Here is a 25,035-nt window from a genome sequence, read left to right on the forward strand (position 1 = left end):
CTAAACTTAGCCTCACATCCCCGAGCCCTAATAAAGGCAGTGATCTGTGAATGCTTTGTAGTATTTATATAATTATAATTTATTAATTATATTAAATGCAAAGTGAGCGTTTACCAACAGAGACAGAGTTATGGTTTTATTAGTACAACATGAACCAGTTTAATTTAATTATCTTTCAAGCCAAAAAAAAAATGAAGTTCTCATATGAGCACGTGATCTGACGCGATGGTTACGTCATTGTCTTCCGGGTGTTTGGCGCGCTGTCGCCTCCTGCTGGAACAACAACAAAAACAACACGATCTCCGACTTTACACATTTCTGAACAACCCTCTGATAAACATTCACACACAACCTCTCTCTATGTGTGTGTGCGATGCCTCGGTAGTGCTGACTAGGTAGGTAGCACACTAGGTTCTGAGACGTAGACATTTAAACATGAAACGGTCGTTACAGAACAACTAAACATCCGCCGAGCGGTCAAACCGTCCCTCAGCTGCCCGTTAACCGGTGAGTCAGAGCTGGTGTAGTCAGTGGTGTGACGGACCGAGACTGGACGGGTGTCGTGTGTGGGGAAGGGGGGGGGGGCTGGTGACGCATGAAAAACACCCGAAACGAGCAGACGAGCCCGTGAAGGCGGAGAACTCCCGCGAAACACGGTCTAGCCGGCTGTCGGTGAGTGCGGTTTGTTTCTCTTTGTTAAGCGCCTGACTGACACCGCGGAACCGAGAAACGCGCGCGTATGACGCTTTCATCCGCGCGTCTGAAACCGGTTTGTGTTTGTTTGCGGAGCAAGATGGCTGCTGACGCTCCGGTCTCCCGCGGCCTGCTGTGAGCTCTGTGCGCGGTGAAGCGGGCGTGACGGGATTCAGCGGCGCGTTACTGAGGGACAGCGGTTAGCCGTTAGCACCGAGGCTAAAAGGCCTCAGGAACACTGTGACCGATCCACACTATAATCGGTGTGAAACACTTCCGCGCGGGTGTGTGTGTCTGTGTGTGAGAGTCCGTGTTCGCTCGGTGTGTGTGCGGGGAGATGACCGTCAGGAGCACGAGCGCAGTCAGTGCTAATGCTAGCGTCGAAAACCGGCCTCTGGGCCATAACAGTGATTGTTTTCATTAAACCTTTAATAACTGCGACTGTCGCTGAATTGAGAGCATGTCTGAACACTGTGTGTGTGTGTGTGAGGAAACAGCTGATGTTTCTGGAATGAGCTGAATGTCATCAGACTGTGATCAGTGTAACAGCGCTGTGTGTTGATGAAGGAGTCTGGATCAAAGCTGACTGCAGATTTACATGCTTCATGTGTGTGAGATGATACATAATGAAGCCTTGATTTGATTGGATGTGGATTTCTGACAGCTGATGTGTGTTTGGTGCTGAACTGAAGATCGAGAATCTGTCATGTCTGATACCTGCAGCTTTATTTACTGTGGGATTGATTTGATTTTTACTTTTTTATTATTATTATTATTATTTGCTGTAGTGTTTCTCATCTGAAGACACACCTGTATAACAGGATGTTGTGTTGTTCTCACTTCCTGAATGCAGTGAGGCGTGGTGAACACACAGATGCAGATGTGCTTCAGGACTCCGTGTATTCTGCTTAACTGTGATATCAGTTCAGTTCGGACTCATTTCAGTCTCATGTTCTGCCTCTGAACCTTCACTCGACTCTGACATCATCTGCAGAGTTTATGAGCCTTATTTAATGTTTCTCTGTTAGTGAGGACATTTGTTTCTTATAAGTGCAGTGACTCTATCTCACACACACACAGACACGTACACGCTGTCTCTCTCGCTCACACACACACACACACACACACACTCTGTCTCACACACACGTTTGTTTTTGTGTAAAGTGTGTTCATCCCATAGGTGTAATGGTTTTTATTCTGTAGAAACTGTATATTCTATGTCCCTTCACCAACCCTACACCTAACCCTAACCCTCACAGGAAACTTTGTGCATTTTTACTTTCTCAAAAAAACTCATTCTGTATGATTTATAAGTGTTTTGAAAAATGGGGACATGGGTTATGTGCTCATAAGTCTCCCTCTCCTTGTAATACCTGTGTCATACCCATGTCATTATACAGAGTTGTGTCCTGATATTTCACAGACACACACACACACACACACACACACACACTCTCTGTCTCACACACACACACTCAGACACATACACACACTGTCTCTCTCACACACACACACACACACACACACACACACTGGGCTAAAGCGCAGTCCTTAAACAGATCTTAGCGGTGATAGAGCTGCAGGACAGACACCGTGAACACGCGTCTGATGATGACCACACACACGTCTGCTGTGTTTCATGTGAGGTTGTGTGTGTGTCGTCCTGACCGCTCGTGTGTGTTTGGACGGACGAGAGCAGCTGGTCTTCACCGGTTAAAGTTAGCAGCAGCATCTGATCTGCACCGTCACAGTCACAGCCGGTTAAAGTCGAACCCGTCTCCGAGCGCTCAGCTGTTCTCTGACCCGCTGTGTTTCTGTGTGTCCTGCAGGTAATGCGATGGTCTCTGAGCTCCAGGTGCTTCGATCTCACTCCCTCAGCTGCCAGAAACACCCCGCTGCCGCCCGGGCAGTAGATTCTCGCCCGCCTCCCTCCACATAAACAGACAAGATTGCAAAGATCTGCCCCTCATCGAGCATGACGGCCACCACCCGCGGCTCGCCCGTGGGGGGCAACGAGAGCCAGAGCCAGGCGCCGGACGGCCAGAACCAGAACCAGAACCAAACCCTGCTGCCCCAGACCCAGACCCAGGTGAGAGAGAGAGAGAGAGAGAGAGAGAGAGAGAGAGAGAGAGAGAGAGCGAGAGAGAGAGAGAGAGAGAGACTGCTCACGGGGAGAGCTTACTATCAGTCAAGCGACACAATACAGAGATGAGTTCAGTGAAGTCAGTGGTGTCCTTATTAAGGTTATTGTTTTGTCATGTTACTGTATTAAAATACAACGAGCTGAAATGTTTTTGAGAAGCTCTTAAAGCAATTCATTAGTTGAGGTACACACTAATCAGCTAGCCGTTGTTGAACAGTTAGTCAAACACCCAACCAGTTGTTATTCAGCAGATCCTGTGATCAGTGCATACTGCAGGTTAGAGACACGGAGTCAGTGTATAGAAAAATAATGTGCTTTAAAATACACTTCTAAATGTGCTACTTGAGGAACGGATAAACTTTATATCTTTATTATTAGAATAATCCTGGACTGTCTTTGTGGCCACATAGCAGGCTCATAATTGTATGGTGTTGTACGAGTCTGAATAAACATGAATAATTTCCTCCGTGTCAGAGCTGTCATTGCCGTCCATTGTTTTCCTGTTGTTTAAATTGACCGCACTCCCTCTCGTTACATCACTTCCAGTATTGGAGCTTTTCAGATGCAGAAGTGAAACTTTCTCACACAAACGACTCCAGAAGCCTCAAGTAGCATATTTGGAAGTATATTATAAAGAAAATATTATTTTTTTCTATACATCTCACTGGGTCGCTAACCTTATCACTTTAACCAATAAACTGCATGAAAGACTTCTTCTCTGTTGTTAACGATGTGCTGCTGGTGTGTGTTCAGACGCCCTCAACAAACTCCTCCAATGAGACGTCACCCATCAGTCCGCCAGAGGAAGTGGGGCAGGGAGAAGCCCCGCCCACACAGGAAGAGGAGGAGCCAGCCTTCCCCCACACAGACCTGGCCAAGCTGGACGACATGATCAACCGGTCAGCAGCGGCGTCGATCTCAGATTGTGTTGGTTTTCTCTCTGTGTGGAGTTAATGTGTGTTTTAATGTGGTTCAGGCCGCGCTGGGTGGTTCCAGTCCTGCCCAAAGGAGAGCTGGAGGTTCTGCTGGAAGCTGCTATAGAGCTCAGTAAAAAAGGTCAGAGGTCACGGGGATGAATGGAGTGTGGTTGAGATGTCATGTTCAGGTGGAGTTATTCTGTTTTGTGGTTTGTTGTGTTGTTCAGGGCTCGATGTGAGGTGTGAGGCGTGTCAGAGGTTTTTCCGCGATGGCCTGACGATCTCGTTCACCAAAATCCTGACGGATGAGGCTGTGAGCGGCTGGAAGTTTGAGATCCACGTGAGTCTGATGCGCAGGAGTCTGATTGGACGGAAACATCTCTCCTGCTGTCCGTGATGTTGATGTGTTGCTCTCGTCCCGTTGCAGAGGTGCATAATCAATAACACCCACCGTCTGATCGAGCTCTGCGTGGTCAAGCTGGCTCAGGATTGGTTCCCTCTGCTGGAACTGCTGGCCATGGCCACTAACCCACACTGCAAGTTCCACATTTACAACGGCACACGTCCGTCTGAGAGTGTCCCAGCGGGAGCGCAGCTGGCAGATGATGAGCTGTTCGCCCGGCCGCCCGACCCACGCTCTCCGAAGGTACAACACTGAATGTGATGTAGCGATGCTTTTAGTGCAGTCATCAAACACAGAGTTATTGAGTTCACCAGTCTCTGTTTTGCCAGAAACGATCCAATGATATGTGATGTTTTTAACTCAATAATAATTGGTCTGGTCATCTGTGTGTCTCTGGTTCAGGGTTGGCTGGTGGACCTCATTAATAAGTTCGGGACGTTGAACGGCTTCCAGACTCTGCAGGATCGCTTCACGAGCGGCCAGGCTCTCAACGTGCAGATCATCGCAGCTCTCATCAAGTACGTGCTTTACATGAACACCGGACATCTCCCTCGCCTCTGCGTCTAGAGTCTCATCGTTTCTCCGTTTGTCTTCCAGACCGTTCGGCCAGTGCTACGAGTTCTTGACTTTGCACACGGTGAAGAAGTTCTTCTTGCCCATAATCGAGATGGTCCCACAGTTTCTGGAGAACCTCACAGACGAGGAGCTGAAGAAGGAGGCCAAGAACGAGGCCAAGAACGATGCTCTGTCCATGATCATAAAGTCCTTGAAGAACCTGGCGTCTAGAGTTCCTGGTCAGGAGGAAACGGTCAAGAACCTGGAAATCTTCCGGTTAAAAATGATCCTTCGGTAAGCCGTCGTTTCTGGTTTAAAAGCTTGTTGAGTTGTTGGTTATGACGTTGATCTGAGCTTGTCTCGTCTTCTCTCATCTGTTTTACAGGTTGTTGCAGATTTCTTCATTTAATGGGAAAATGAACGCACTGAATGAAGTGAACAAGGTGATCTCGAGCGTGTCGTATTACACGCACCGGCACGGAAACCCAGAGGAAGAGGAGTGGCTGACCGCCGAGAGAATGGCTGTAAGAACACTAAAACACTCTCATCAGACATGACCTGGAGACACAGCATGAAGCTCCTGATGTACGGCTCCTAGATGAAGACAAACGCAGCTGAACGGAGTCGTGTATACACCAGTAGATCTAACACTCATGCTCAGCTGCAGGAAGTGCTCATGATGTTCTTTCTCTGTCAGGAATGGATTCAGCAGAACAGTATTCTGTCCATCGTTCTGAGAGACAGTCTTCACCAGCCGCAGTACGTGGAGAAGCTGGAGAAGATCCTGCGCTTCGTCATCAAGGAGAAAGCTCTGACCCTGCAGGACCTGGACAACATCTGGGCGGCTCAGGTGCATCCCAGCACTGACATCCACCACGGTCATCAGCGGTGTGGTCACCTGACTGACCACATGACCGGCCTTTCTCCTCTGCTAATATCTCACTGATCTTCGTAGAACATATAGAGCACAGTTTACATCTGTTTTCTGACATGCTTTAATTATTGTAGAGTAAAGAGCGGTACAGTGCTTCCTCAGACAGATGTCAGTGCCGTTACTGCTGGGAAAACATTCCCTGATCAGAACGGAGCACATGCACAACAGTTTCATTACTTTTGATTGGTTTCAGTCTGCTGTAGACCAGGTAATGTAAATGATGTACCGTGTGGTGTTCTCTCAGGCCGGTAAACACGAAGCGATCGTCAAGAACGTCCACGATCTGTTAGCCAAGCTAGCGTGGGATTTTTCCCCGGAGCAGCTGGATCACCTGTTCGACTGCTTCAAGGTGAGCAGCTGCTGTCCACACTTACTTTTGCTGAAGTGTGTGTTGTTGATAACCGGCTTGATTCCCGTCTCTGATGCAGGCCAGCTGGACGAACGCTGGTAAGAAGCAGCGGGAGAAGCTTCTGGAGTTGATCCGCAGGCTGGCGGAGGACGATAAGGACGGAGTGATGGCTCACAAAGTGCTCAACCTGCTGTGGAACCTGGCACACAGTGATGACGTCCCCGTGGACATCATGGACCAGGCTTTGAGCGCACACATCAAGATCCTGGACTACAGCTGCTCGCAGGTCTGACCTCGATCTACATCACCTCTTCCCATCATGCACCTGTGTGCCGCCACTCACCGTTCGGTTTGCTTTCAGGACCGAGACACGCAGAAGATGCAGTGGATCGACCGCTTCATCGAGGAGCTCCGCACGAATGAGAAGTGGGTGATTCCAGCGCTGAAGCAGATCAGAGAGATCTGCAGCTTGTTTGGAGAAGCTCCTCAGAACCTCAGGTGAGTCGTGGAGCACGTCACACACACGTTCTGCTCCGTCTGTGAGCTCTGTGTGATCATGGGTCATCTCTGCTGCAGTCAGACGCAGAGGAGTCCACACGTCTTCTACCGTCACGATCTGATCAACCAGCTCCAGCACAATCACGCTCTCGTGACGCTGGTGGCCGAGAACCTGTCTGCGTACATGGACAACATGAGGCTCTTCTCCAGAGGTGTGTGTCCTCTAGCGAACACATCGCTTTACTTACAGTCTCAGTGTGAATGAAAGCCAGCTTTCACTGTGATTCTTTGGCACAGAGCATCCAGTGTTTGATCCTCAGACGGTTCGAGCAGGAAGCCGGTACAGCCATGTACAGGAAGTGCAAGAGAGGCTCAATTTCCTGAGGTCAGTGATGTCTTTGACCTACACACACACACACACACACTCAGAGTTTCTCACGTCTGTGTCCCGTGTTCAGGTTTCTGCTGAAGGACGGTCAGCTGTGGCTCTGCGCTCCACAGGCCAAGCAGATCTGGAAGTGTCTGGCGGAGAACGCCGTGTTCCTGTGCGACCGCGAGGCCTGCTTTAAGTGGTACTCCAAGCTCATGGGTGACGAGCCGGATCTGGACCCCGACATCAACAAGGACTTTTTTGAGAACAACGTGCTGCAGCTGGACCCCACGCTGCTCACGGAGAACGGCATGAAGTGCTTCGAGCGCTTCTTCAAGGCTGTGAACTGCAGAGAGGGCAAGCTGGTGGCCAAACGCAGGGCCTACATGATGGACGACCTGGAGCTGATCGGCCTGGACTACCTCTGGAGGGTAACACGTCTGCACAGTGACACCGTATTCAGACGCAGTGTGAACGCTGCTCATGCAGATCGTGTTTCGTCTGGTCTCCACAGGTGGTGATTCAAGGCAGTGATGACATCGCCGCTCGAGCGATAGACCTGCTGAAAGAAATATACACCAACCTCGGACCCAAACTACAGGTGAATCAGGTGAGTGTGTGTTCCTCGCCGACCGCCAGCCGCTCACACGCCGCTCAATCACGTCTGATCCGCTGCGGTCTCTGTATTCAGGTGGAGATCCATGAGGACTTCATCCAGTCGTGCTTCGACCGGCTCAAAGCCTCGTATGACACGCTGTGTGTGCTGGACGGAGACAAGGACAGCATTAACTGCGCCAGACAGGAGGCCATACGCATGGTGCGTGTCCTGACGGTGCTCCGAGAGTACATCACCGAGTGTGACAGCGACTACCACGAGGAGAGGACCATCCTGCCCATGTCCAGGTGCCCGCTGCAGTTACACACACCTCCTGTAGGGCGCTCAGATCAGATCAGATCAGGGGAAGAGTTTGAGGTTGAGATGAAACAGAAGTCTTCTGGATTGTGACACATCTGGATGTAACAGAATGTCAATTAATGTTGGGTGGGGCTTGGTACTGTGCATCCATTGTTGATTGGATGATGAGATGTGTATGCAGATGAGTGTGTGCTTGAGGGGCGGGGTTTATGAGAACGGAATGATCCACTGTAAGATCCAGTTATGATATTTTAGAAAACAGATGAGGTGACGCAGACTTGAACACATGCAGTAGGTCTGAAGGGCTCTGGTGTCGTCCGTCTGTGTTCAGGGCGTTCCGGGGGAAGCACATCACTCTGGTGGTGAGGTTTCCCAATCAGGGCCGTCAGGTGGACGACTTAGACATCTGGTCCCACACCAACGACACCATCGGCTCGGTCCGCCGCTGCATCCTCGCTCGCATCAAAGCCAACAGCACACACACCAAAGTGGAGCTGTTCATCGGAGGAGAGCTGGTGGACCCCGCTGATGACCGCCGGCTGATTGGACAGCTCAACCTCAAAGATAAAACCGTGAGCTTTACAGATGTCTGTGTGTATATCTAGATTTGTCCAGAGATGAGGTACTGAAAGACTGGCCTGTCTCTCTCTGTAGCTCATCACAGCGAAGCTCACGCAGGTCAGCGCCAACATGCCCTCCAGCCCCGACAGCTCGTCCGACTCGTCCACCGGCTCGCCCCCAAACCACACCAACCACTACAGCGACGCCCCCAGCCCCGAGGTGGAGAGCTGCTTGCCTGGAGTGGTGAGAGCCATGTCTGTGCTTCACATGATAACCTCAGGTCTGAATGAGCCAGCGCCTCAGTATATGAATACATGACCAGCAGAACACTCTCTAGAAGTGCTCAGTCACTGCGCGAGCATCTGACCGTTTCATGTGAGAGAAACTATCGTCATATCATATGCACACAGAAATTATCAGTTTTAAAATGGGTTTAACTTGAAGACATTATTGTGCCTGAGACATGTTGCTGTTGTTCAGTAGAATGCTGAACACTAGCACTACTGATACTATAATTAAAACTTTATTTTCAAGGAGTAATTACACTGTCTTTCATATTTTCATATTAACATTAAATTAAAAAATTAAGTTTGTTTAATTTTTATTTGGTTAAAAGATTAATTAAAATGAATGTTGTATGCCTTCATAACCAGAAAAAAACAAAATAGAATATCTGACGGGGGAAAAAACTATATTTCATAGGCTATTTTAAGAATAAATTAAGTAGTTTTTATGCATTCAGATATAATTAGACGCGCATAAAAAGGTGAGGAATAAATAGGGCTCTAAACATATGATTTAACATCAATTTATTTAAACTTAAACAAAAAATAATTAAGTTTCATGGTTTTAATTAATTAGACATTAGACACACTTTTGTTTGATAAAAATGGAATTTAACCATTAAATGTCCAAAAAAGAAAAAGAAAAATAAAACCATGTAATTTTAAAGGGTCCTGAGAATAGTCTGTGAGCTCATGCTGTTTTCTCTCCTCAGATCATGTCTCTGCACCTGCGCTACATCTCCTTCCTGTGGCAGGTGGCTGATCTGGGCTGCACCCTGAACATGCCGTTACTGCGAGACGGAGCTCGAGTGCTCATGAAGCTCATGCCTCCAGGTCACCGCAGACACCAGGATGATCTCCCTGTTACACACCGTCTGGATGCGAGGCTCACTGAAATCTGCTCCTTGTGTTCACAGATAACACTACAGTGGAGAACCTGCGGGCGATCTGTTTGGATCACGCTAAGCTGGGAGAGAACAGTCTGAGTCCCTCGCTGGATTCACGCTTCTTTGGCCCATCTGCTTCACAAGTGCTCTACCTCACCGAGGTATCCTCATACAGCTGACACAGAACAATCACACTAGCTAGTGCTCGTCTCACATCAGTGGTTCTGAGCTTGTGGACAACAGACTGTAAATCAGCGCTAGGTTTTGAAGCAGATCTGGTATTGCTGCACAATTAATCAAAATAGAACTGAAATCATGGCTTAGATTGAATCTGTAGAGAAGAAGCTTTAAGGGCTCCTGTGTTAAGATGTGGTTTGTGTGGTCTCAGGTGGTGTATGCCCTGCTGATGCCAGCCAGTGGGACGCTGGGAGACGACGCCAGTGACTTCCAGTACAACTTCCTGAAGAGCGGCGGTCTGCCTCTGGTTCTGGGCATGCTCACGAGGAACAACTTCCTTCCCAATGCGGACATGGAGACGCGGCGTGGCGCTTACCTGAACGCTCTGAAGATCTCCAAGCTCCTGCTCACTGCCATCGGGTTCGGACACGTGAAGGCCGTGGCGGAGGCCTGTCAGCCGCTGGTGGAGGGAACCAACCCCACATCTCCAGTGCGCCACACTTCTTGCGTTCTGACGAGACTTGAGACTTCTCTGTTTTCCTCATGGTGAAGTGACTTTGTGTTTGTCTTCCAGATAAACCAGGCGACCCATGAGCAGGCTCTGGTGCTCCAGAACGCTCTCCAGAGTATTCCCAATCCCTCCTCCGAGTGCATGCTGCGTAACGTGTCCGTCAGACTGGCCCAGCAGATCTCTGACGAGGTTCCTGACAATTACTGCTTTACAGTCGCAGTATGAGATATACTTCACTCTGGGCTTCATGTCTTTGTTGGTTTCCTTTGTACAGAACTTCTTCCAGGCTTCAAAGTACATCCCAGATATCTGTGTGATCCGCGCCGTGCAGAAGATCGTTTGGGCTTCCGGTTGTGGGATGGTGCATCTGGTGTTCAGCTCGAATGAAGAGATCAGCCAGATCTACCAGAAGGCATGTTGATGATTCATCAGCGCTGTCCAGCAGTGTTTTATTCCTTGTTTAATCATGCATCTGTCCTTCTGCAGACTAACGCAGGTAACGAGCCGGACGCTGAAGACGAGCAGGTGTGCTGTGAGGCGCTGGAGGTCATGACCTTGTGTTTCGCTGTGCTCCCTACGGCCCTCGACACACTCAGCAAAGAGAAAGTCTGGCAGACCTTCATCATCGACCTGCTGCTGCACTGCCAGAGCAAGTACGTACTTACAGGAGCGGTGCACTCTTACAGTAGCTGCTTACAGGAGCGGCGCATCCTTACAGTTACTGTGCTTACGGGAGCGGTGCACTCTTACAGTAACTGTGCTTACAGGAGCGTTGCACTCTTACAGTAACTGTGCTTACGGGAGCGGTGCACTCTTACAGTAACTGTGCTTACAGGAGCGTTGCACTCTTACAGTAACTGTGCTTACAGGAGCGCTGCACTCTTACAGTAACTGTACTTACGGAGCGGCGCACTCTTACAGGAACTGCTTACGGGAGCGGTGCACTCTTACAGTAACTGTGCTTACAGGAGCGTTGCACTCTTACAGTAACTGTGCTTACGGGAGCGGTGCACTCTTACAGTAACTGTGCTTACGGGAGCGTTGCACTCTTACAGTAACTGTGCTTACAGGAGCAGTGCACTCTTACAGTAACTGTGCTTACAGGAGCGGCGCACTCTTACAGTAACTGTGCTTACGGGAGCGGTGCACTCTTACAGTAACTGTGCTTACAGGAGCGTTGCACTCTTACAGTAACTGTGCTTACGGGAGCGGTGCACTCTTACAGTAACTGTGCTTACAGGAGCGTTGCACTCTTACAGTAACTGTGCTTACGGGAGCGGTGCACTCTTACAGTAACTGTGCTTACAGGAGCGTTGCACTCTTACAGTAACTGTGCTTACGGGAGCGGTGCACTCTTACAGTAACTGTGCTTACGGGAGCGGTGCACTCTTACAGTAACTGTGCTTACGGAGCGGCGCACTCTTACAGTAACTGCTTACAGGAGCAGCGCACTCTTACAGTAACTGTGCTTACGGGAGCGGTGCACTCTTACAGTAACTGTGCTTACGGGGGCGGCGCACTCTTACAGTAACTGCTTACAGGAGCAGCGCACTCTTACAGTAACTGTACTTACGGAGCGGCGCACTCTTACAGGAACTGTGCTTACGGAGCGGCGCTCTCTTACAGTAACTGCTTACGGGGGCGGCGCACTCTTACAGTAACTGTGCTTACGGGAGCGGCGCACTCTTACAGTAACTGTGCTTACGGGAGCGGCGCACTCTTACAGTAACTGTGCTTACGGGAGCAGTGCACTCTTACAGTAACTGTGCTTACAGGAGCGCTGCACTCTTACAGTAACTGTACTTACGGAGCGGCGCACTCTTACAGGAACTGTGCTTACGGGGGCGGCGCACTCTTACAGTAACTGTGCTTACGGGAGCAGTGCACTCTTACAGTAACTGTGCTTACAGGAGCGCTGCACTCTTACAGTAACTGTGCTTACGGGAGCGGCGCACTCTTACAGTAACTGTGCTTACGGGAGCAGTGCACTCTTACAGTAACTGTGCTTACAGGAGCGCTGCACTCTTACAGTAACTGTGCTTACGGGAGCGGCGCACTCTTACAGTAACTGTACTTACGGGAGCAGTGCACTCTTACAGTAACTGTGCTTACAGGAGCGCTGCACTCTTACAGTAACTGTACTTACGGAGCGGCGCACTCTTACAGGAACTGTGCTTACGGGGGCGGCGCACTCTTACAGTAACTGTGCTTACAGGAGCGGCGCACTCTTACAGGAACTGTGCTTACGGGAGCAGTGCACTCTTACAGTAACTGTGCTTACAGGAGCGCTGCACTCTTACAGTAACTGTGCTTACGGGAGCGGCGCACTCTTACAGTAACTGTGCTTACGGGAGCAGTGCACTCTTACAGTAACTGTACTTACAGGAGCGCTGCACTCTTACAGTAACTGTGCTTACGGGAGCGGTGCACTCTTACAGTAACTGTGCTTACAGGAGCGTTGCACTCTTACAGTAACTGTGCTTACAGGAGCGCTGCACTCTTACAGTAACTGTACTTACGGAGCGGCGCACTCTTACAGGAACTGCTTACGGGAGCGGTGCACTCTTACAGTAACTGTGCTTACAGGAGCGTTGCACTCTTACAGTAACTGTGCTTACGGGAGCGGTGCACTCTTACAGTAACTGTGCTTACAGGAGCGTTGCACTCTTACAGTAACTGTGCTTACGGGAGCGGTGCACTCTTACAGTAACTGTGCTTACAGGAGCAGTGCACTCTTACAGTAACTGTGCTTACAGGAGCGGCGCACTCTTACAGTAACTGTGCTTACGGGAGCGGTGCACTCTTACAGTAACTGTGCTTACAGGAGCGTTGCACTCTTACAGTAACTGTGCTTACGGGAGCGGTGCACTCTTACAGTAACTGTGCTTACAGGAGCGTTGCACTCTTACAGTAACTGTGCTTACGGGAGCGGTGCACTCTTACAGTAACTGTGCTTACAGGAGCGTTGCACTCTTACAGTAACTGTGCTTACGGGAGCGGTGCACTCTTACAGTAACTGTGCTTACGGGAGCGGTGCACTCTTACAGTAACTGTGCTTACGGAGCGGCGCACTCTTACAGTAACTGCTTACAGGAGCAGCGCACTCTTACAGTAACTGTGCTTACGGGAGCGGTGCACTCTTACAGTAACTGTGCTTACGGGGGCGGCGCACTCTTACAGTAACTGCTTACAGGAGCAGCGCACTCTTACAGTAACTGTACTTACGGAGCGGCGCACTCTTACAGGAACTGTGCTTACGGAGCGGCGCTCTCTTACAGTAACTGCTTACGGGGGCGGCGCACTCTTACAGTAACTGTGCTTACGGGAGCGGCGCACTCTTACAGTAACTGTGCTTACGGGAGCGGCGCACTCTTACAGTAACTGTGCTTACGGGAGCAGTGCACTCTTACAGTAACTGTGCTTACAGGAGCGCTGCACTCTTACAGTAACTGTACTTACGGAGCGGCGCACTCTTACAGGAACTGTGCTTACGGGGGCGGCGCACTCTTACAGTAACTGTGCTTACGGGAGCAGTGCACTCTTACAGTAACTGTGCTTACAGGAGCGCTGCACTCTTACAGTAACTGTGCTTACGGGAGCGGCGCACTCTTACAGTAACTGTGCTTACGGGAGCAGTGCACTCTTACAGTAACTGTGCTTACAGGAGCGCTGCACTCTTACAGTAACTGTGCTTACGGGAGCGGCGCACTCTTACAGTAACTGTACTTACGGGAGCAGTGCACTCTTACAGTAACTGTGCTTACAGGAGCGCTGCACTCTTACAGTAACTGTACTTACGGAGCGGCGCACTCTTACAGGAACTGTGCTTACGGGGGCGGCGCACTCTTACAGTAACTGTGCTTACAGGAGCGGCGCACTCTTACAGGAACTGTGCTTACGGGAGCAGTGCACTCTTACAGTAACTGTGCTTACAGGAGCGCTGCACTCTTACAGTAACTGTGCTTACGGGAGCGGCGCACTCTTACAGTAACTGTGCTTACGGGAGCAGTGCACTCTTACAGTAACTGTACTTACAGGAGCGCTGCACTCTTACAGTAACTGTACTTACAGGAGCGGCGCACTCTTACAGGAACTGTGCTTACGGGAGCAGTGCACTCTTACAGTAACTGTGCTTACAGGAGCGCTGCACTCTTACAGTAACTGTGCTTACGGGAGCGGCGCACTCTTACAGTAACTGTGCTTACAGGAGCGCTGCACTCTTACAGTAACTGTACTTACAGGAGCGGCGCACTCTTACAGGAACTGTGCTTACGGGAGCGGCGCACTCTTACAGTAACTGTGCTTACAGGAGCGCTGCACTCTTACAGTAACTGTACTTACAGGAGCGGCGCACTCTTACAGGAACTGTGCTTACGGGAGCGGCGCACTCTTACAGTAACTGTGCTTACAGGAGCGCTGCACTCTTACAGTAACTGTACTTACAGGAGCGGCGCACTCTTACAGGAACTGTGCTTACGGGAGCGGCGCACTCTTACAGTAACTGTGCTTACGGGAGCGCTGCACTCTTACAGTAACTGTGCTTACGGGAGCGACGCACTCTTACAGTAACTGTGCTTACGGGAGCGGCGCACTCTTACAGTAACTGTGCTTACAGGAGCGGCGCACTCTTACAGGAACTGTGCTTACAGGAGCACTGCACTCTTACAGTAACTGCTTACGGGAGCGGCGCACTCTTACAGTAACTGTATCTACAGGAGTGCTCTTGTGCTGATAATGAGCACAAATGAGAGTTTAGGAGTTAAACATGATCATTGTCATGAGTTAAAGTTAGGGATGCATTAGAGAAAGAGAACGAATGCAGAAATTCTTGTCTTAAGATGTTAAGATGCGCTGATACCTGGTTAAAAATCAAAAGTGAGTGAAATTTAGTTATTTAGATCTTATATTTACACATAAAAATCCCAAACATCAGAGGTGACGGATCATTGGATTATTTGTGCTTTAATGAAGAGCGTTTAGCTGCACTTGTGCTGAGGCTGTCTATCATGACATCTAATGCTACACATGGGAAAAGACAGTGTGAACATCAGATGAAGTTGATTAAGAACGTGTTTGTGTTCAGAGCTGTGCGTCAGATGGCACAGGAGCAGTTCTTCCTCATGGCCACCAGGTGCTGTATGGGACACAGACCCCTCCTGTTCTTCATCACCCTCCTCTTCACGGTTCTGGGAGTGAGTACAGCATTACAGCGCTCACGTCTGTGTGATCTAGACACCAGTCAGGTGATAACTGTTCACTGCTGTTTCAGAGTACGGCGAAGGAAAGAGCGAAGCACGCTGGCGATTACTTCACTCTCTTACGTCACTTACTCAACTACGCCTTCAACAGCAACATCAACCTTCCCAACGCCGAGGTGCTGCTCAACAACGAGATCGACTGGCTCAAGAGGATCCGGGTGAGTCCCAGCGCTTCCACTCCATGCACGAGGAACAGGACGGAGACATGCCGTTAATTCTCTTTCCTCTGGTTTTCATGGATGTTCAGGATGAGGTGAAGAGGACCGGAGAGACGGGTGTGGAAGAGACCATTCTAGAGGGTCATCTGGGGGTCACCAAAGAGCTGCTGGCCTTTCAGACCCCGGAGAAAAAGTTCTACATCGGCTGTGAGAAAGGAGGCGCTAATCTGATAAAGGTGAATGCTCTATGCTTTGACGTATGTTTGTAGAGATATGTTGGGAAAGTGAAGTGCACTTCATGTGTGTCGTCTTTGTCTCTCACAGGAGCTGATAGATGACTTCATCTTCCCGGCGTCTAACGTGTTTCTGCAGTTCGTGAAGAGCGGCGAGTTCCCGGCGGAGCAGGCCACACCGGTGTGCAGCAGTCCTGCGTCTGTAAACGCTGGCTTCGAGCTGCTGGTGGCGCTCTCGGTCGGCTGCGTGCGGAACCTCAGACAGATCGTCGACACGCTCACAGACATGTACTATCTAGGTACTGCATTTCAGATAAACATACAGCTGACGTGTGTATTAAACACAGACCCGTGGTTTGATAGAAGTGCATTCATGAACGAGCGGCTGGTAATGTGTTCCTGCGTCTGGTCTCAGGTTGCGAGGCTCTTACGGAGTGGGAGTATCTGCCTCCGGTGGGACCGCGGCCGACCAAAGGCTTCGTGGGTCTGAAGAACGCAGGAGCCACGTGCTACATGAACTCTGTGATCCAGCAGCTTTACATGATCCCACCCATCCGCAACGGCATCCTGGCCATCGAAGGCACCGGAAGTGACATCGACGACGACATGTCCGGAGACGAAAAGCAGGACAACGAGGTAAAAAGTGCACACGTGTCGCTCGACCGTACTGAAGTGGGTTTGAACGCGTCTGAATGTACATCATTGTGCTGCAGAGTAATGTGGACCCCAGGGATGATGTGTTCAGTTATCACCAGCAGTTTGATGACAAGCCCTCTCTCAATAAGGCCGAGGACCGGAAGGAGTACAACATCGGAGTGCTGCGGCATCTGCAGGTCATCTTCGGTCACCTCGCCGCGTCCCGTCTGCAGTACTACGTGCCCAGAGGCTTCTGGAAACAGTTCAGGTACAGTCACCCACAGCCATCAGATCTGGAGTATAATTCGTAGGGAACTTTAAATCCTTTTTCATTTCCAAGTTTAATATCCAGAGACAACTGTAAGTGAAAAACACTGATGTTTTCGAAAGTTGTTTGAACCACCGATATAAAGGCTGGGCGACATGGAAAAAAAATCTATATATTTTGATGATTTTTAACTAATCTACTTGAAAAAGTAACTACAACATTATTCAAGAAAAGTTTTTCTTTAATAATGCGCTATTTAAAGTGAGTTCTATTCTGAATGCAGCACACATGATGTAACGTTAAACAAATCAATTGTTAAATGTCTTTGGAGAAAAGAAACTACATCTTGTACAGACTTGTCTTATACATGTGTTCAGAAATAATACGAGGAAAATACTTTAAAAAACCCCAGTTAAGTCAAGGTAATCTATATTCAAAATGGCTGAAGGTCAAACACCAGTTGACTATTATTAGCCGTCACTCTCTCTCTGATGATGCTAGTGGCTCAGAAGTGACGCGGTGCACTTAATCCTGTGTGTGAACCGTTCCTGCAGGTTATGGGGAGAACCGGTCAATCTGAGAGAGCAGCACGACGCGCTGGAGTTCTTCAATTCCCTGGTGGACAGTCTGGATGAAGCACTGAAAGCCCTTGGACATCCCAGCATGCTCAGCAGGATCTTGGGCGGCTCGTTTGCAGACCAGAAGATCTGTCAGGGCTGTCCTCACAGGTGAGAGAAGGACGTGTCAATCATTCGGAGGATGTTGATTTGTTGCATCTGTGTTAGTCTTGCTGTGATGAAGCTACAAACACCGCCTTTTAGATTTTTTTTTATTTTTTAATAGTAATAAAAGTCATTAGTTTCATTTAAAGAACAGACACTACACTGAACACATCGCATACAGATCAGCTGCTGGAGTCAGATTTCGGTCATAGTTATTAAATGTAATGCAAAAGAGCCTGTTTGGTGATATTTTGGGTTTTGGAAGTTTTTTATGTGTCTCCTACTTCCTTATTCGTTTTGCTAATAAACATTGTTTCTTATTTATTTGGTCCACAGTGTTTGCTGATTTTCAATTAAACTTTGTGTAGGTTAATTAAATGACAGGTGGGAAAATGTCTTCACCGTCACAACCCTAATCCGTACACGTGTGTGTGTCCTCTAGGTATGAGTGTGAGGAGTCCTTCACAACACTGAATGTTGACATCAGGAACCACCAAAACCTCCTGGACTCTTTAGAACAGTACGTCAAAGGGGATCTTCTGGAGGGAGCCAATGCGTACCACTGCGAGAAGTGCAACAAGAAGGTGAGCCGTGTTCTCTAAAGCCGTTCTGATTGGAGGAGTGCAGACTGGTGAGCTCTGCTTGTGTTCTGGTTTGTGTCAGGTGGACACCGTGAAGCGTCTCCTCATCAGGAAGCTCCCGCCGGTGCTGGCCATCCAGCTGAAGCGCTTCGATTACGACTGGGAGCGCGAGTGTGCCATCAAGTTCAACGATTACTTCGAGTTCCCTCGTGAGCTGGACATGGAGCCCTACACGGTGGCAGGTGTGGAGAAGCTGGAGGGGGACGAGGTTCCTCCGGAGAGCCAGGTCATCGCTGAGAGCTCGCCCGAGGAGTCGGATCCGAACGACAGCTCACGCTTCCGGCTCGTGGGGGTGCTGGTGCACTCGGGCCAGGCCAGCGGAGGACATTATTACTCTTACATCATGCAGCGGCACGGGAACAGCAGCGACGGACAGAAGGACCGCTGGTACAAGTTTGACGACGGTGACGTGACGGAGTGTAAGATGGAGGATGACGAGGAGATGAAGAACCAGTGCTTCGGTGGAGAGTACATGGGCGAGGTGTTCGACCACATGATGAAGCGCATGTCGTACCGGCGGCAGAAGCGCTGGTGGAACGCCTACATCCTGTTCTACGAGCGCATGGACACCGCAGGGGGCGACAGAGAGCTGCTGAAGCACATCTCCGAACTGACCCTCGCACCCCACACCAACCAGCCCAAAATGCCCTTGACCATCGAAGCCAGCGTTCGCAAACAGAACGTGCAGTTCATGCACAGCCGCATGCAGTACAGCCTCGAGTACTTTCAGTTCGTTAAGAAACTGCTGACCTGCAACAGCGTCTACCTGAACCCTCCTCCAGGTGAGTCTTACCTGCAGCGGCACGTGCATCTAAAGCAGCAATCCGTTCACACCTTCTCCTGCTGTTTTGTGTTAAGATTCATCTCTTCATCTCTGGTCTCTCTAGGTCAAGATCATCTTTTACCAGAAGCTGAAGAAATAGCGATGATTAGCATACAGCTTGCTGCTAGATTTCTGTTTAGCACTGGATTCCACACAAAGAAAGTAGTCCGAGGCCCAGCTAGTGACTGGTGAGTGTTTCCTGTGTGTCAGTTTTGTTGGGCTGCATAGTTTCTCATTCAATAAACACTACTGAATGAGAAACTATGCAGCCCAACAAAACTGATTTCATTTATTTCAGCTAAATGATACTCAATGATGGAGAACATAAAATCAGTCAAACGTTTGGTCTGGTAGAGCACATGTGTGTTGACGCTCTCGTCTCCTCGTCACGGACTGGACTTGTTTTTCTTTCAGGTATGATGCTCTGTGTATTCTGTTGCGTCACAGCAAGAACGTCCGCAGCTGGTTTGCACACAACGTCCTCTTCGCCTTCCCCACACGCTTCTCCGAATACCTGCTGGAGTGTCCGAGTGCGGAGGTGCGCGGAGCTTTTGCCAAACTGATGGTGTTCATCGCACACTTCTCCCTGCAGGACGGACCCTGCCCTGCTCCGGTCACCTCGCCCGGCTCGTCCACACAGGTGAGGGACAGAAACAACCTCCAGATCTGACACGGTCCCATATTCCTCACCCAGTAATTCAGCTGAACCTCATTGTGCTTGTCATAATTTTAGACAAAGCATTAGGCGACTGCTTGCAGGGAAATGAAGTTACCGGCCTTTTAAAGGTGACCTACTACGCCCCTTTTTACAAGATGTAACATTAGTCTCTGGTGTCCCAAAAGTGAAGTTTAAGCTCAAAATATCCCACAGATATTTTTTTTATAACTTGTTGAAATCGGCACATCTAGAGTATGAGCCAAAACGCACCGCTTTTGTGTTTGTACCCTTAAATGCAAATGAGCTGGTGCTCCCGCTTCCCTTTTCAGAAGAGGGCGGAGCTTCAAGAGCTCATGCTCCAGGAAAACAGGACAATCTCCTGAAATCTGACTTCACTGTGAAGTATATGTGTGTTTATGAATTACACAGACTAGGAGCACGGCGTGATGATAATAACGACATAGCTGCAGCCTTAGTGTGCCATCACATTATGAGATTGACCTCACATTGCTTCCAAATGCAATTTTTAACTAACCACATTCCTATTTACGATCATTCTGGAAGCATGTGAAGCAGCATCAGTGAAAACAGGCAGAGACAATAGTAGCTTTAGCAAACATTAGCCTTACAGAGAGCCAAGAAGCTCTTTTGGAAAACAGAATATGAACAGAACGTTAGTATCCATCTTTCTTTCAGAATCAACCCTTACACTACTCCAGCGCTGAACTGACCCTCGTTTGTGAGGCATAAAATGATTTATTTAAACTTTTCAGTTTTTTTCTGGGACATTTCCTCTGAAAGTGAAATGTAATCCGTGTCCTCAGCGGTGTATGGAGACTCCTGTGTTCATTGGTGCATCCCGAAACACACTTATAACGTCCCTTTAGCTCTGACCTCAGCAAGAGAACAGTAATGACGGACGCTGCTTCTCACTCGGGGGCGGGGCTATGCTAATAGTGCAGAGAGCATCACAAATGGGCGGGACTTTCCAGAGTATGACATCATCATAGAGAGAAATCTGGAACCGCTCGTTTGGAGACTGTTTATGATTTATTGGGATTATAAAAACAGGCGGGTGGATTTGTACCATTATAGGCTGGTTGTTTACACACACTGTGGCCACACAACCATATAAAAGTTATTTTTGCATATTAAGTCACCTTTAAACCTGAGACAGACCTTGTTTTGCTGTGATTTGTGAGCAGGCCTGTGACGGAGTGACCCTGAGTGACCACCTGTTACGAGCGGTGCTGAACTTACTGAGGAGAGAAGTGTCCGAACACGGACGCCACCTTCAGCAGTACTTCAACCTCTTCGTCATGTACGCCAATCTGGGTAAGTGCTCGCCAATCTCTCCAGGTTTATGTGAATGTAGAGTGTCATAATGATTCTGTGTGCTGCAGGTCTGGCAGAGAAGACACAGCTGCTGAAGCTCAGCGTTCCTGCCACGTTCATGCTGGTGGCGCTGGACGAGGGTCCCGGTCCTCCCATCAAGTATCAGTACGCTGAGCTCGGCAAACTCTACTCGGTGGTGTCACAGCTGGTGCGCTGCTGCGACGTGACGCCCCGCATGCAGTCCTCCATCAACGGTGAGCGCTCACTCTGCTGCTGTCCTTCCACCTGTCACACGAAGACTCTCAGGTTCTCAGCTCTCTCTTCTCTCTCAGGTAACCCACCGCTGACCAATCCGTACGGTGACCCCAGCCTCACCGCTCCCATCATGCCCCTGCAGCAGCTGGTGGCTGAGATCCTGTTTGTGCGCTCCAGCTACGTGAAGAAGATCATCGAGGACTGCAGCAGTTCTGAGGAGACGGTGAAGCTGCTGCGCTTCTGCTGCTGGGAGAACCCTCAGTTCTCGTCCACGGTCCTCAGCGAGCTGCTCTGGCAGGTCAGTCACTGACCACGCTCCGTCTGTTCTGTGTCTCCTGATGACCGCTCACTGTGAATGTCCTTGTGGTGTCAGGTGGCGTATTCCTACACCTATGAGCTGAGGCCGTACCTGGATCTCCTGCTGCAGATCCTCCTGATCGAGGACTCGTGGCAGACGCACAGGTGAGCCACATCTGTGTGAGGAGAGCCTCTGGATGACGAAGAGCAGGTGTCCTCATCTCACTTCTCTCTTTAGGATCCACAATGTTTTGAAGGGCATTCCTGATGACCGAGACGGGCTCTTTGACACCATCCAGCGCTCCAAGAACCACTATCAGAAACGAGCTTATCAGTGCATCAAATGCATGGTGGCCCTGTTCAGCAGCTGCGCTGTGGCTCATCAGATCCTGCAGGTGAGGACGACGTGACCATGTGTTGTCTCTTACTCTCAGAGAGAGCGCTGGTCATCCCACGCCGACTATCCCAGACTCGAACCCGTGACCTTAGGGTTACAAGTCTGACTCTAACCATTAGGCCACGCCTGCCTGTAATCAAGCTTGCTTAGCTGTGTGAGGTGTGTGTGACTGGGGTTGGAGCTGAACAGTGGGTTTGGGCTAGTCATCTCAGGACATGGCTCTTCAGGTAGAGTTGGGAGGAGCTCTCTATGTTCATGGGACAGTGAAGGTATTTAAAAGTGACACTTAACACTGTTCTGCTTTTCTCTCCTGTTGTTGGGAAACACACAAGCCGTAGTGAAAGCAAGCAGTGACCGTGTTAGTTCTGTGTGGCAGAGCAATGGGGATCTGAAGAGGAAGTGGACGTGGGCAGTGGAATGGCTGGGTGATGAGCTGGAGAGGAGGCCGTACACAGGAAACCCTCAGTACAGCTACAACAACTGGTCTCCTCCGGTTCAGAGCAACGAGACGTCCAACGGCTACTTCCTGGAGCGCTCTCACAGCGCACGCATGACCCTGGCCAAGGCCTGCGAGCTCTGTCCAGAAGAGGTGACCGATCGCTTCCTTTACCTGATCAATACAGAGCTTGGGGGAGTTGGTCTATTTCTTGTTTAATAGATAATACAATAAGATTTTTAATAAGCATTAGGCTAATAGTTTTGTTGCTAATATGCTAAGATATTGGCATTAACATCTACATGAAGCAACTGACTGACCAGACACTTTTATCCACAGCATCATGCTTTGAACGTGTCCATGTTCCTGGTAATTGCTCTTCTAGATCAACATGTTTGTTTGTTTGTTTGTTTGTTTGTTTGTTTGTTTCGTTCAGGAGCCAGACGATCAGGAAGCTCCTGATGAGCACGACTCGTCTCCGCCGGAGGACACTGCGCTCTATCCTCATCCTCCAGGGACTCAGTATCAGCAGGTGACGTCCACACACACACACACACACACACACACACGAGTGTGTATCAAACACCGCGCCAAGAGCACACCTCAGCACAGAAGCACTTCTTGTTAGTGCATAACATCCCATTATTTCTGGATTCATCAGTTCTGAGATCAAGAATATCTGCTGCTCTTTCCTCCTCTCTCACACCCGATGACTGTTCTGACAGATTTCAAACCGGTTTGCATGTACATGTGTGTTTTGTACAGTTTGAAGAGTGTTTGTCTCATGATCTTAACTTCTTCTTAAATCAGTATCAGCCCCTCTCTCATAGATCTGACTCGTGTTGTGTTCTGTCTCTCTGCAGCCCAATAACCAGCCCCACGCTCAGCCCTACACCGGCCCGGCCGCGCAGCACATGAATAACCCCCAGAGACCCCCGCAGAGGCCTCAAGAGAGCTGGGACGGGGCGGACGAGGTTCCTCCGGTCCAGACGAAAGAGTAGCAGCCTTGTGACCGCGTCCCGCTCGTGTCCAGGACCGCTCTCCTCTCATAACCTGCTCTGTGCCACTCTCTTCATACTCGATCTGCCTGTGATGATGGACCTGGAGCGGACGCCAGTGTCCACACTGTCTGGGTACAGCTCTCGGAGGATGCTGATGGTGTATATAGTGTGCAAATATCTACACCTTTGGACCCCCTCCAGTTCCATCATCATCATCTAAAAGTACCACAGCAGCCGAATGAAGGGAAACCCGAGGCTTTGTCGTCGTATGTGAGGATGAGCACCGAGACAAACATTACATCCTCTCTGTGGGATCACCTCGACTTCACTTTACTGATTTAGAAGGCATTGAAATCTTTCAGCGCTTCTTATTTGTCTCGCTTCTCTTCACTCATCAGGACGCCTTCGGTCTGTGAGGAGTGTGCCGTGATCCTCTGTTAGGGTCTTTAACACCACTGCAGCTGGCGTCCATGTTTGATTTGTGTTGTCATCAGGCTGGAAAGTGTAATGACTCTCTTGTTTTGCCATCAGTTGCCCTAGTTCTGAGTCTGCCTCTCGGCTCCTCCCACTTCCTCCGTCCCTGTCCAATGAGAATGCAGCCAGGGCCACACTGCTCTGTATCCGGGCAGATCTGAGGGAGCTCGTCAGGATGCATTCATCAGCTCTGCTGGACTTATAAAGTGTGGCTCTGACGTCTGAATACCAAAATGCCAGCGGAGGAAGATGGAGCCCAACCTTATTCTGTTTTGCTGTTTTCTTTGCTAGAGGTTATTTTGTTGAATTTGAGAAGAGTTTGAGTGTTTGAATGAAAAGGCCTCATCCTTGTGTTGTTATTTTTAAGAGGATATTCACTCTACAGAGTTTGCTGATTGTTGTTTACGGCGTGAGGTTGCATTCAGGAGCTGCTTTAGACGTGTAATAACCGAAGCACTGCACCATTAAAACAATAAATTAAACATTTAAATGCAAGTTTGACTTTTTATTAGCTTTCCGATGGTTTCTAAGAGAAGGTAGATTTTGTAAATACCTAATGCACGCAGAAACACTCAGACCTGATCGTGCTCGTTAAATCATTGTGTCCTGATAGATTTTATTCAGCAGATGGTCAGAGCTCCACATGGACTTCCTGACAAAGACTGGACGGCCCTGGACTAGATCCTGACGGATTGACCGGGTGGTTGGGTGTGGGTTAACCATCTTAACTAGCACTACAGGTCGTCCTCAAGAATACTTCCTCTGTCACAGAGTCTCACAAGCTTCATTTTGCTCCATTTCTGTAAATGACATTTGCCTTCTGCTTTGTGTTTGCTCTTTCAGGTTTCATTTTGTTTGAATTCTAAAGCTCTTTTTGTGAAACGTGCATGGATAATATTCCTCGATTGGCCTTTGAACACTGTACAAACCCAGCACACTGTAAAATTATACTTTAAAGGTCAAAAATAAATGGTATTTGAATTACGTGTCTGTGTGATCCACATCTGCTCAAATCATCCAGACATTGCTCATAATTTAAACATTTCAGCATCAACTTTAATGCAGCATCTCCCCGTTTTTGACCGAGATATGCTGAAGAGGATCCTCAGACCCCTGCAGACACTCGGCTCTGTTCTGGTGTAGGGTTATATCCTGTAGCTCGAGATTGTGATTCGGAACAGATGTATTTGCGCATGTAGAACAAATGAACTACATTTCCAGGTGACTGCGAGGAGATCAAATGCA

The 25,035-nt window shown here is 49.3% G+C and overlaps 1 protein-coding gene across 1 annotated transcript; it reads left to right on the plus strand.

Annotated features, from left to right (window-relative positions):
- The first annotated feature begins 526 nt into the window (after positions 1 to 526).
- On the plus strand, positions 527 to 24,774 carry LOC113050112 (probable ubiquitin carboxyl-terminal hydrolase FAF-X). Its single transcript, XM_026212797.1, has 45 exons — positions 527 to 672; positions 2,523 to 2,782; positions 3,590 to 3,735; positions 3,813 to 3,892; positions 3,981 to 4,093; positions 4,181 to 4,399; positions 4,559 to 4,674; positions 4,754 to 5,005; positions 5,097 to 5,235; positions 5,409 to 5,561; positions 5,890 to 5,994; positions 6,074 to 6,280; positions 6,356 to 6,492; positions 6,571 to 6,704; positions 6,790 to 6,877; positions 6,951 to 7,293; positions 7,377 to 7,472; positions 7,554 to 7,765; positions 8,110 to 8,350; positions 8,433 to 8,582; positions 9,337 to 9,457; positions 9,541 to 9,671; positions 9,899 to 10,177; positions 10,262 to 10,387; positions 10,473 to 10,610; positions 10,685 to 10,851; positions 15,282 to 15,390; positions 15,468 to 15,614; positions 15,704 to 15,850; positions 15,939 to 16,146; positions 16,263 to 16,483; positions 16,561 to 16,751; positions 17,306 to 17,479; positions 17,916 to 18,057; positions 18,137 to 18,896; positions 19,002 to 19,125; positions 19,352 to 19,577; positions 20,801 to 20,930; positions 20,999 to 21,184; positions 21,263 to 21,483; positions 21,559 to 21,647; positions 21,721 to 21,877; positions 22,256 to 22,468; positions 22,752 to 22,847; positions 23,179 to 24,774. Exons 2-45 carry the CDS (start codon positions 2,669 to 2,671, stop codon positions 23,314 to 23,316), a joined length of 7,686 nt encoding a protein of 2,561 aa, XP_026068582.1. The 5' UTR covers positions 527 to 672; positions 2,523 to 2,668; the 3' UTR covers positions 23,317 to 24,774.
- The last annotated feature ends 261 nt before the right edge of the window (positions 24,775 to 25,035 follow it).

This window comes from Carassius auratus, chromosome 31 (genome assembly GCF_003368295.1).
Source record: "Carassius auratus strain Wakin chromosome 31, ASM336829v1, whole genome shotgun sequence".
NCBI lineage: Eukaryota > Metazoa > Chordata > Actinopteri > Cypriniformes > Cyprinidae > Carassius > Carassius auratus.